Below are 13,138 nucleotides of genomic sequence, written 5' to 3' on the forward strand. Positions count from 1 at the left end.
AAAACTACCACAGTACAAAACAAAACTGTGAAATCACCTTCACCAGTACAGCCAGGTGGTTAAATCATAAACTTAATTCAATTATGGAGTTTTCCATCTGGACTAAGTAAGTTTCCTCTCAGGATGTTAGGCTGCCCGTAAACATGTTCTCTTGTCTCTTTGTTTTGAATCTGTGTTTTGTTGAATGTTTTTAATTAAGGGAAGGCACACTTTCCTGATGTTACCAACTTCCACCACAAGGCGGCAGCATCGCAACGAACAGCAGTTACTACTTCCAGATTTCACCAAGTCCATCTTTGTCTATGGTTTTATCTCATGTTTGTTTAACTTTGGGATCACGTTTGGTCTGTACTGAGCTGGAGATGCATGAAGGACGTTGATGTGAAATTACTTTAAGTTCTTGCTGTTGATGTTAGTGATCGGTGCCTGCCACTCAGGCTAGACACCACCACGTCCTTACATGTGTAACAAGACGCAGAATCTGCAGTCTCCAGTGTGTCCAACGTCAGCTTGTGAAACTGCTGTGAAATCCAGATGATCAAATTATCAAAACAATGATAATCAATTCAGATTTTTTCTTCTCCTTTGAAACAGCATTAATAATAATAATAATAATAATAATGATGGATTGCATTTATATAGCACTTTTCGAGACCCTCAAAGCGCTTTACAATTCCACTATTCAGTCACTCTCACATTCACACACTGGTGGAGGCAAACTACAGTTGTAGCCACAGCTGCCCTGGGGCAGACTGACAGAAGCGAGGCTGCCATATCGCGCCATCGGCCCCTCTGGCCAACACCAGTAAGCAGTAGGTGAAGTGTCTTACCCAAGGACACAACGACCGAGACTGTCCAAGCCGGGGCTCGAACCAAGACGAACTGCCAACTCTTGAGCCGCGATCACCCCACATTAGACTAAATACATAAAGAAATCGCTACAGTAGAAGCTGTTGTGGAACCTTCAATCAAGTCATGTTTAAAACAGATGAAAATGGTGTTGTTGAAATATGGAGGTTTGTTCAGCTTTGTTTAAATGGGTAAAATGCTTTGTAAATAACATTTGTTTGGTGACTCATTTTCAGCCAAAGTGTCTTTTTTGTAAACAGTAGAAGGGAGTTTCAAAATGCCACTTCTAAATATAATAGTTTTTATTTTTTTTATAATGCATAAATTATTTCTATTTGCAAACAATTATGAAATCATTTCAGAAAAAAATAGTTTTATTACTTCACAAAGCTTTCAGTAGTTTGGCATATCTCTGACATGCTCACTGTTTACAACCCAGTCAGCCTCTCAGGTCATCAGATGCAGATCTTTTAAATGTTCCCAGAATTAGAACTAGCTGTGCTGAAGGTGCTTTCAGTTATTGTGGTCGTCTGATTTTCATCCTTGCTGACCTAAATTCAGTTATATCTGTGCATATTTAAATTCATGATTTTTCAGCTTCTATTTTCAAATTCAAAGTTCTGTAAAAATATTTTTGAAAACAGATCACTGACGAACTGCACCATGTGTGACCTCTGTATTGTGTCTTCTCAGGCCTTTAAACGAACGAACGAGGTCAGGTCGATTTTGTAGCAACAGCCCTTTTTATTCAGCATCTGCATTCACAACAACGGACAACAAGTAGAATGGATTTAACTCTTGCGGACAATCAGTGTGAGCCCTCTATGGAAATCCTCCATTACTCTGAGGATTACATTTACACTGGCAGTGTCATCATATAGCGGTTAAATCTATGCAAATAAAATAGAAGAACCTTAACAGAAATAATCTGCATCTTAAATTTCCTGAACAAAAGGAATACAGAAAAATACTAAAACATATTTAAGCTACGTTAAGGTGCTTCCTTAGAACTGTACATAAAATAATGTATATCATACTGTAAACAGTAGTGCACAGTCACATACCTGCATTCATTACAAAGGGCAACAAGAAGAATGGTTTTAATTGTTGTGGACAATCAGCGTGGGCCCTGCGTGAAAAAGCGGCATCAGAGTTAGCTAGCTATACTCCAGAGTCTCTTTACTGATAAAGAAGTCTCACATAAACGAATGTTTAACCCAACATAAGGATGGAAAAAATAACCCACAACAAATAATATTTAACCAAAAATAACTGGGTCAACTTGTATTACTGTTACAGCTAGCAACATGATTTTTCTGTCCACCACATTTGCACATTCGTTACCTCTACCGGAATGCTCCATTATGTGGTCGCAAATTTTGAAGCCATCCTGATAACCTTCTCCCACCAACGATGTGGAGATCCAAATCCAATTAAAACCAAGACACTCAAAAAGATGCTCTGTAAAAGAGTAGAATTCTTGGAACAGAGTTTAATACACTGAATCATATGAACAGCAGGAAAAATACATACAGACATTTAGCAAGAAAATTACAAAGCAGAAAGCAAGCAAAGCAAAACCCCGGGGTGTACAGCCTTAAGCACAGACAGCAGAGCAACACAGAGATGGACAGGTAGCAGCAGCAGGAGGAAAAAGAGCTCTGGGGGCGTCCTCTGGTCCCCTAATATAGGGACCAGTATCGCCGCCCCCTGCTGCTGGGTAACTTTCCCACACGCCCCGCACAGCTGCTGGGGTCAGATAGCGGCCAAGGTCTTGGCCAAAGGCCAGTCAGGACTCTGAGTACCCCTGCTCTGGCTTATCACAATAGGTCATGACACGGTCAAAGGTCAAACATTAATCCTAATTATTAAATCTTATACAGCAAGTGGCACAATCTTATAACATATAATACATAGGTTACATGCTTAAAAACACTTCAGTTTGGGTTCAAAGTGTGTGTGTGTGTGTGTGTGTGTGTGTGTGTGTGTGTGTGTGTGTGTGTGTACTTTGTATGATATTTTATCGTTATGTGTTCAGGATCTCTGTTACAATGTTACTGTTTTGGTTGTGCTGCATTAAAGATGTTAAATTAATTAATTATTAAGTAAATTATTCAAGAGAACTCTCCCCCTACATTAACTGCCCTGTTACAGTACCAACTTAATAAACCTCGGTGAAGCAAAAATGTCTTGTGCTTCAGACTCTACATGAAAGTTAAAATATATATGTTCAGTGCGCATAGATATATAGTGTATATAGTTACATAGTTATACATATCAAACAAAAATCCACCACAATTACTCTGAGGATTACCCAGAATTCCTTGCCCTTGGTAGTTACTCCAGGGTGACATTTTCAACAGTAGGTGGTGCCAATGTCCCATTTAGCGGGATTTATCTTGAACCTTATTTAACTATGTTACACATGCACTGGACTGAATCAACAAATTTCCATAGAGAGGCACTTTGCATCAGCAGCACCATGCTCCAGTGCTCTGGGAGAGTTTATAGTCCTGAGAGTTGAACACTGGATGACTGACAGCTGTCCTTCATCACAACAGAAGCCACAGAAATCCTCCTCATCAATAACATGACTTTGATCTGCGTCCTCATCTGGACTCTCCTCTGCTGCTGCTTCACAGGTAAAGTCCAGAGAATCAAACTCCTCTCCTCTATCAACATCTGTCCCTCTGAAATGAAGCCCACAAAACCATGAAGCTGCTTTATGTTTTTGTCTCTGTATCCTCAGAGTCCAGAGGACAGATCACAGTGACTCAGCCTGGAGCAGAGAGCTCTGCTGTGGGAGGATCTGTGAATATCAAGTGTAGGACCAGTCACAATGTTCATGTTTCTGGCAGCACCCACTTTTTAGCCTGGTACCAACAGAAAGATGGAGAAACTCCCAAACGTCTCATTTACTATGCTAGCACTCGAGATTCAGGGATTCCAGCTCGTTTTACAGGCAGTGGATCAAACTCTGACTTCACTCTGACCATCAGTGGAGTCCAGGCTGAAGATGCAGCAGTTTATTACTGTCAGAGTTATCACTACATCAACAGTCAGTATGAGTTCACACAGTGAAAAACAGTCGTACAAAAACCTCCCTCAGTCAGACTGAACAGAAACTAAACTGACTGCTGCAGCTGGAAGATACTGCAGAGACTGATACAGTTCACTGAGGACACACACACACACACACACACACATACACACACACAGTTTAACAAATTCTTAAGTTACACCTGAACACAAGTTTCGTTCAAAAAGAGAAAACTTGTGATTACTTGCTGATGCTAGCTGTGTTTCAATAAATGATCTCAGAGCAGTGAAAGCTGAGTAAGCAGCAGCTTGCCTTGCACACTGGTCTCCTACAAATTTACTATGAAAGTCCAGTGGTTTATCCACAATGCACATGTGCAAACCACCAGAAAAAAGCCACTGCCCTCTCAGCTTGACCAGCACCAGTCACTGTGAGCGGTAGACAGAGACACAGACAATTTTCCACAGCATTGGCTCTCTTCACCAGGGTGGAGCCTTCCTCGCTCCTCCCTGCTCCTCACCTGTTGGCAATTCCTCCAGCAGTATTTATGACCAGCACTCACAATGAACCTTCGCCAGATTGTCTGCCTACCGTAGTCAGTTCACTGCCTCTCATGTTTGTCTTGTGCTCCTCAGCGTGTTTTGCTTAACTATCTTTTCCTGTTCTCTAGTCGGCACCTGGATACATCTTGCCAACTCTCCCCATAATCATACCTCAGGATTCTGGTCTACTGCTGCTGGGAAAGCTCACTCACGCAAACCGCCATCCATACCTGTCTGCCTCCCTGCGCACCCACATCGCAGTCTGTACTCACCCGATCCAGTTCACCTCCTCCTCCAGCTAATCTCCACCTGCAACCATGTAAGACCTCTCAACTTTGAAATCTTGAATGCCTTCACTACTCCGCGGACCACTCTGATTATTATCTCTTTTATTTCAGTGTTCCTGTTCGCCATAGCTTTCATTGCCCTGTTCCTGCCCCTGCTACTCCTGTGACCAGATTCAGCTTGTGCTCATTGCTCACTGTTACATTTAGCTTTTGTTCAGTCCTCTCTGTTTAAGACTGTTGAAGACTGAAGTGCATGTTAGCCAGAGCTGCCGAAATCAGCAGAGGTGGCGGCTAAGTTAATAGTGTTCCACGTGTCTCGGTCAGGTCTTTTAGTGAGCTATGAGCTCCATGAGGAAAGACCAGTGATTCCAATTGATGGCGAGCCTCCCAGTGTGATTTCCAGGATCCAGATCTGCACAACCAGTCAGACGGCCAATGGTTTATCTGATTCCTGGTAGGATTCCACCAGTCACCCCGACTGGCAACAGTGAACAGACACAAAGAGTGCACTCTAGACTATAAAAACACTAAGTGTGAAACTTCACTGGACCTTTTTGCTGACTGACAGACCATTACAGATCATTCCCTCATCCGATCTGTGCTTTGACTTGACAAACCCTCTATAAGCTCTGAGGAACAAACTGAACTATAAGGTTGCAACCTAACAAATACTTTCAAAGGGACACTTTCAATGATTAAGGACAATGCATTTTATTTCTATTTTTATTTTAAGGGCCCTAGTTGTTGTTTTACTGTGGAGCTGTTGTGAAACTGTTACTTGTTGAAACTAAAGTCACAGTTAACTGAAGTTTTTGTGTATTCTGATTAATCGCACTCATGTCCAGCTCCTCCCCGAACCTAGAGTGAGGTGCACTTACCCAGGAGTGGGTTACATGCAGATTGAGCAACACAAGTGATTTACTGTATGAAGGAAATTCTCCTTTGTGATAATATTTTAAACATGCCTTTCTCTTGTCCTGTCAACTTAGTGAGTTATGAGTTGATATGTAAATTAGTTGATTGTTATTATCTTAGGGACGGATGACTTGATCATAACAAAAGTGAATATAAGAATAAGAATATTGTTGAGGGTTAAAAGAGTGGAGACTCTAACAGACTGAGTTACTGATTACATGGGAACAAACTTGCTTTGTAAAATACATGACATCATTTTACATGTTTTTATTTTAAAGCTACATAAATTGATTGGGTCTGTATGTAACTGAGTGCAAGGGAAGAAATTCACGTTTCAGGGATGAAACATTGCAATGAAGTGTTTAGGAAGCATCTAAAAGTGAACATTAGTCTTGTATGAACTGTGCCGCTGCTGAACCTATGCTGAACCTATGCCAGTGGATCCCAGAGTTTCCAGAATTGTGTGTGTATATGTTAGGTTTTTGTAATGTTGATTGTCATTTATGCTTAGGAATATTTAACCATATATGCTTAGAGGTGTATAATCGATTGTGTAGTGACAGGATGTGTGATCTTTAGTAGGCTGTAAAAGGCTTTGTGTGCATTCCAGAGCTCTCTGACTTTCACACCCACATTTTAGGAGCATGGGAGAGGTCGTACCTTGTCTTATTGTTTTATGGTAGGATAAACTGTTTTAGTCTAAGTGCCTGTTGTTTAGATGGACGGCTCTGGGGAGTCTTCCTGGGGTCGCAGTTTGACCACACACACACACACACACACACACACACACACACACACACGGTATTCTTTGTTCACATGTGTACCTATGTAAGATGTTATATGTTAATGACCCTATGCATACTCATGTAACCACAATAAAAGGAGTGCTATGGGGAACCTGGCTGAGAGTCTGACGGAGGTCAAGTGGGTGGAACGACACTTGGCTCCAGACAGGCCTCCCCGTGCACGGAAACATGAAGAACTTTGCCTACTCGTGTCTTGCTTTGCTGTGTAATTACATTGTCTTCAACGTTCCAGCGAATAGGGTTAAGCTACAAACATATCATTAATTGGTCCTTCGACGCCGGATCCCTGGAGTCGGCATTCACCGAGGAGAGAACCCTGACGTCAGCGAGACGTGAGAATTTGTCATCGGGTAGGTGGATTAGCTGTCTGTTTTCTCTCCTCGACGAATGACGATCGGCGGGATCCGAGGCTGATATTACACGCTAAGCAACGCCGAGTAAGTTGAGAGAGCGACTCTATAGCCGCAAAACTGGGTTAGGGTCCCGAAAGAGAGGTTTTGGTAAAATCGCCCAAGGGCCCAAGCGTCCGGTGAGTGTCCGGTTTTGAAATCGCCCTGGGTTTGTGTCCCGAGTGTCCCTTCACTGGGTTTTGAGTCGCACGACTGGGTTAGGGTCCCAAAAGAGTGTTGCTGTGTTTGTGTGAATGACTGCGGAGCAGGCGTGGTCTGTGACACGGTTGTTGTTGTTATCATGGGTTCCCGAGCAAGTAAGACTGCCTCACAGGGAGATGACACATTCATGCAAGAATTCACTCCCGGCAGCGCGAGCCATTTATATTCTCATAATTGTCATGAGCGTAAACTGGTCGCGGGAGAATCTCAAATCTTGGAAGTTTTCAGAAAACACAGCAGCCTTGAAGAGCGTGCAGAGAAGGCCAGCCCACATCAGCAGCAGTTAAGCTATGCTCTGGTGAATGGCTTTCACCCACCCATTGCTGATTTCATTAGGAAGCAAAATGTTAATCATAACTCTGACCGGTCCTTCACATGCATTAACTGCACCCGCTGTGCACAGGAAGGAATTAAAGAAACAAAGAAGAAGTCACAAAACTCTGCAGTCGCCGCTTCCCTAGCAGATAAAATCATTTTCGAGGGAAAGACTGGAAGAGGGCTGAATAGGGGCAGGAATAAGAGAGGTGAAGGCCCGCGGGGATTTAGGTGGGAACGCGACAGAGGGAAGGAGAAATGCTATGCATGTAGAGAAAGGGGTCACTATGCTAGAGAGTGTCCTAAGCGCAAGCCTGAGTAACCCCACCTGTAATAAATGATTAGTACCAATCAAAACTGCCAATACACACACATGTTTAGATTATTTTTTTAGCTTGCACTGATCAACAACAGCCGTGCTCCAGACCACAGATTTGATTGAGGTGGATAAGTGTTAAAAGCAATCTGCATTAAGCTTAGGGTTGCTCAAATTCAGTACAATGACATATGAGATGAAGTAAAATAGGCATATATTTTAACTAATTACGTGCATAGAGGCACTTGACCTGTTTGAAAGACTGTTGTCTTAATATGAGCCATTGTTGAGATATAGAGCACACCTATGAAAACAACTAATATGCTGAACCCTGTGTGAAACAGCTGAAAACTACATGATGGAGAAACTGAATTGAATATGAAAGTGCAAGTCTTTGCCACTGTGGGGCAAAGCACGCAACCACTGTGTGAGGTTGTGTTGCTGTCTCTTCTGAGCTGATGAGCAAGCTACACATTATCAGATCGGGAGCTGGCTGAGAACTCATCAAAAAGAGGGAAACAGAACTATGATAACTCGAGTATGTAGCGTATCCGTGAGTTCAGCTTCTTCTTTCAGATGCGCAGCAGTTTTCCTGCATCTTGACTCATGTGTGTAGAGTGTTCATAGCATCAGCATCATGTTTTTGTTTATTTGTTTTGTTGGGTTGAAAAATAACTAAATAAACTTGTGATCATACTTATGGATCACCATGGCACATATCATCAGTCATATGATTTATTTATGCAGATGAAAAAAGTGAGTGTGAATGTGCCTGACGTCGCAGTGTGTGTGTGTGCTGTGTAAAAGTAATTGTCTCTAATTGTGAGAGCGGTGATTCTGCAGGTCACCAGCTATTGTAAAGAGAAAAAAAGAGAGTAAAAAAGTATAAAAGAGACAAAATTTACCTTGTAGATGAAAAATAATTATAGGAAAAAGGTTTTGTGTTTATCAGCCAAGAACAATTACAATCTCATTTTCTGCTTTTAAGAAAGGAGAGTTCAAAAAACAGAGAGAGAGTTTTGTGTGTTGGTTAAGCAGTGATGATAATAATGAAAAAGTCTTAGTTTGTCACTTTCAGATGAAAAGCAGACCTGAATCAATTTTCCACATGCAGCGGTCGGAAGAAAGTTATAGTTTAACATCATTGGAAACGTTCAGGCCAAGTTTCTGGCTAACTTATTTACAGCACCATGTGTTCCTCATCCTCACAAGCAAGCTCTCACTCCTCCCTGAAGACAAGGAATGCAGTTCCAAAGAGCAATAACATGGCAGATAAAGAGACAGCAGCAAAGTCCTGAGCAAAGAGTCCCAGCAAGCAGCAGCAGTGTGGACAAACAGCATCGGAGAAGAAAAACAAACCTCATCCTGACTGATTGATGAATGGCACTGTGTTTCCAACAAGCTGCAACTTCACTGTGCTTGTGAAAAGAACGTTTGAGGAGAACTGAGGAGACTGTTGGAGTTTGACATTTGCCACTTTCTGAGTAAAATGGCAAGAAGAGACAGTGGAACACAGGACAAAGCTGAAGAAGAACTGCCGGCTGTTGGACTGTTGAAGTGGGAGAGGACAACAGAGTGAGAGCAGTAGGTGAGAACACAGAGGAATGCTGTTGTTTAATGTGGGAAATCAAAATTTGGGTTAGCAAACCTGGGAAACAGAAAACTGACTGTTTAAGTTGGAAAACTGTGAAGGAATCTGAACCACTGCAAAAAGAAACATATACAAAATCACACACACAAGCAGAACATGCATTAACCCTACTAACACAAACACAAGAGAGCTCATGAAGAGTAGGCAGCATCTTGAGCATGTGAGTCTGTTTATCACCTGGTGTGATGCAAAGACCAGTGGACTCACAGCACATTAGTTAAGAAAGGATCAAATAATAGCAGAGAAGTATGTAGGAAAGGCAGCTTTAAGAACAGGCCCTGCTGGAGATGCAGCTCCAGACATATCCATTAAACCTGCCTAATAACACAAACACACATGCAATGAAAATCAGCTTGTTATCTCTCATCAGTGTTAAAATAGTGTCAATTTAGCAGACACTTGTTATCAAATGCTGAATTTACCCAATACTGACAGTTAACTCTCTATGTTGCAGGACAACAGTTTAATTTTTGTGGGAAAAAGATTCTGGTTTGACCAACCAGTGATCAGACAATAAATTTAGTTGTTAATATAGTAAATTGGGAGATGCTTTCTGCCTGATTGATGCAGCACAAGTAATTTACTGTATGAGGGAAATTCTATTTTTGTGATAATATTTTGAACATTTCTGTTGTCCTGTCATCTTAGTGGGTTAATAGCTGATATGCAAATTAGTTGATCGTTCTTAGATTAATGAAAGGTGATTGAATTCTAGCACGAGTGAATGGGATGTGTTGGAGTTTGTTAGAGTGGAGACTCTAAAACACTGAGTTTCCTGTTTTGATGTGCGAGTGAATCCTGCACCCAGATACACAACTCTGAATACATAAGAACAAACTTCTGTTGTGAAATGTATGACAACATGTCACATGTTTTATGATGACGGGGAAAGAGGAAAACTAAATAAAATCTGTGGCCCAAATGAGTGAAAAGTACAGACCTGGGGATTAAAATTCATAGCTAATAAGACATGAGGCTTATGTTGTGTGTTGTGCGGCTGATGGTTGGTTTGAAGTTTATCTAGCTGATGATTTTTCTTTTGTTGTGAAGTTGAGCCTGCCAATTAGTATGATGGTTTGATAAACCATGCTAATGGTATGATTTACCCTCCTGAGATGAGGAGCGTGTGTCATGACTTAACGAGGCCTTTTTATTTTGATACTTTCACAGTGCACTGAAAGTTTTGTTTGATGATCTCATTTGGAGCAGATCTGCACGATTAGAACAGAAGCGCTATACGACACGTCGTCGAGAAAATTTTTGCAAGTGGGCTTCTCCATTAAAATGGGCTCAGGAGAAAGTCACTTATTTGGGACAAATAGAAAATAGGTCCCTGCCCAAAAAAGGATTCAGCGAGGTAATCTGATCTAAATTCTTCTTTTGTTTTTGAAATGACGTCATTTTGCTGAGGGTGGAAACGGAACGCGACGATGGATTCCACTATCAGCAAAGAAAGAATGAATGAATGTATGAATGAATGAGTGGAAGAGAAATAAAACTGACTGACTGGTAAAAGCTGACAAAAGCTGACAAGACTTTACTGATGTAACACGACAGTGCGAAGTTAACCCCCACCTGACAAAGGTGCAGATGAATCTATGTGTGTTTCTTTTTACAGGAGCAGAAAGATGATAGCAACATCCGAGGTTGCATGATGATTTAACCTTTTTAATGCCACTTTCTGTGTCTGTGCATCTATCAGGGGTGTTATTCACTACCTTGTTTTGCTCACAGAGATAACAGTGACAAAGTGTGTATATACCTGCGCAGCGCTAACATTTGCATTTTCTTTTCTACAGCATTACAGTTCTTCATGTGAGTTGATCATGTGATTTATACCAGGATAGCTGGTTGATGTTCTTCCTACTACAGGATTTTTGGGTTCATGTGTGAAGAAAACTGTTTACAGGTTATGAGTTGGTGATGCTGTTACACTGTGTTGTTGGGAAAATGTTAAAGGTTACTTTGACGATGTGAATAACATGTGAGACATTTCCTGTGTTGAAACTAGTGTCACTTCTTTCCACAGCTACAGGGAGTGCAGAATTATTAGGCAAATGAGTATTTTGTCCACATCATCCTCTTCATGCATGTTGTCTTACTCCAAGCTGTATAGGCTCGAAAGCCTACTACCAATTAAGCATATTAGGTGATGTGCATCTCTGTAATGAGAAGGGGTGTGGTCTAATGACATCAACACCCTATATCAGGTGTGCATAATTATTAGGCAACTTCCTTTCCTTTGGCAAAATGGGTCAAAAGAAGGACTTGACAGGCTCAGAAAAGTCAAAAATAGTGAGATATCTTGCAGAGGGATGCAGCAGTCTTAAAATTGCAAAGCTTCTGAAGCGTGATCATCGAACAATCAAGCGTTTCATTCAAAATAGTCAACAGGGTCGCAAGAAGCGTGTGGAAAAACCAAGGCGCAAAATAACTGCCCATGAACTGAGAAAAGTCAAGCGTGCAGCTGCCAAGATGCCACTTGCCACCAGTTTGGCCATATTTCAGAGCTGCAACATCACTGGAGTGCCCAAAAGCACAAGGTGTGCAATACTCAGAGACATGGCCAAGGTAAGAAAGGCTGAAAGACGACCACCACTGAACAAGACACACAAGCTGAAACGTCAAGACTGGGCCAAGAAATATCTCAAGACTGATTTTTCTAAGGTTTTATGGACTGATGAAATGAGAGTGAGTCTTGATGGGCCAGATGGATGGGCCCGTGGCTGGATTGGTAAAGGGCAGAGAGCTCCAGTCCCACTCAGACGCCAGCAAGGTGGAGGTGGAGTACTGGTTTGGGCTGGTATCATCAAAGATGAGCTTGTGGGGCCTTTTCGGGTTGAGGATGGAGTCAAGCTCAACTCCCAGTCCTACTGCCAGTTTCTGGAAGACACCTTCTTCAAGCAGTGGTACAGGAAGAAGTCTGCATCCTTCAAGGAAAACATGATTTTCATGCAGGACAATGCTCCATCACACGCGTCCAAGTACTCCACAGCGTGGCTGGCAAGAAAGGGTATAAAAGAAGAAAAACTAATGACATGGCCTCCTTGTTCACCTGATCTGAACCCCATTGAGAACCTGTGGTCCATCATCAAATGTGAGATTTACAAGGAGGGAAAACAGTACACCTCTCTGAACAGTGTCTGGGAGGCTGTGGTTGCTGCTGCACGCAATGTTGATGGTGAACAGAACAAAACACTGACAGAATCCATGGATGGCAGGCTTTTGAGCGTCCTTGCAAAGAAAGGTGGCTATATTGGTCGCTGATTTGTTTTTGTTTTGTTTTTGAATGTCAGAAATGTATATTTGTGAATGTGGAGATGTTATATTGGTTTCACTGGTAAAAATAAATAATTGAAATGGGTATATATTTGTTTTTTGTTAAGTTGCCTAATAATTATGCACAGTAATAGTCACCTGCACACACAGATATCCCCCTAAAATAGCTAAAACTAAAAACAAACTAAAAACTACTTCCAAAAACATTCAGCTTTGATATTAATGAGTTTTTTGGGTTCATTGAGAACATGGTTGTTGTTCAATAATAAAATTATTCCTCAAAAATACAACTTGCCTAATAATTCTGCACTCCCTGTATGGCTGGCTAACTTTATGGTCTTTTTATAGCACCTCTGGACCCTGTCAATTTGTGCCTGACCTCCAGGATTGTCCATGTGTGTTGTTAATGTTTGTTTTTCTAAGAGTGCATGTAGAGGATTCAGCAGAGACGGACAAGTAACGTGAGTAAGCAAACAAGAGATGCAGTGTTTGTGGAATAGTTTAATATGGGGCTCATTAGCTGGCCA

The 13,138-nt window shown here is 41.6% G+C and overlaps 1 gene segment (V, D, J or C); it reads left to right on the plus strand.

The window, feature by feature from the left end:
* Positions 1-3,436: 3,436 nt before the first annotated feature.
* Positions 3,437-4,041, plus strand: LOC109199896 (Ig kappa chain V region 3381-like). The segment is given in 2 exon segments: positions 3,437-3,491; positions 3,599-4,041. Coding segments are annotated over 2 exon segments (384 nt in total).
* Positions 4,042-13,138: the final 9,097 nt, after the last annotated feature.

The sequence above is a fragment of the Oreochromis niloticus genome, unplaced genomic scaffold, assembly GCF_001858045.2.
Source record: "Oreochromis niloticus isolate F11D_XX unplaced genomic scaffold, O_niloticus_UMD_NMBU tig00000852_pilon, whole genome shotgun sequence".
NCBI classification, from domain to species: Eukaryota; Metazoa; Chordata; class Actinopteri; order Cichliformes; family Cichlidae; genus Oreochromis; species Oreochromis niloticus.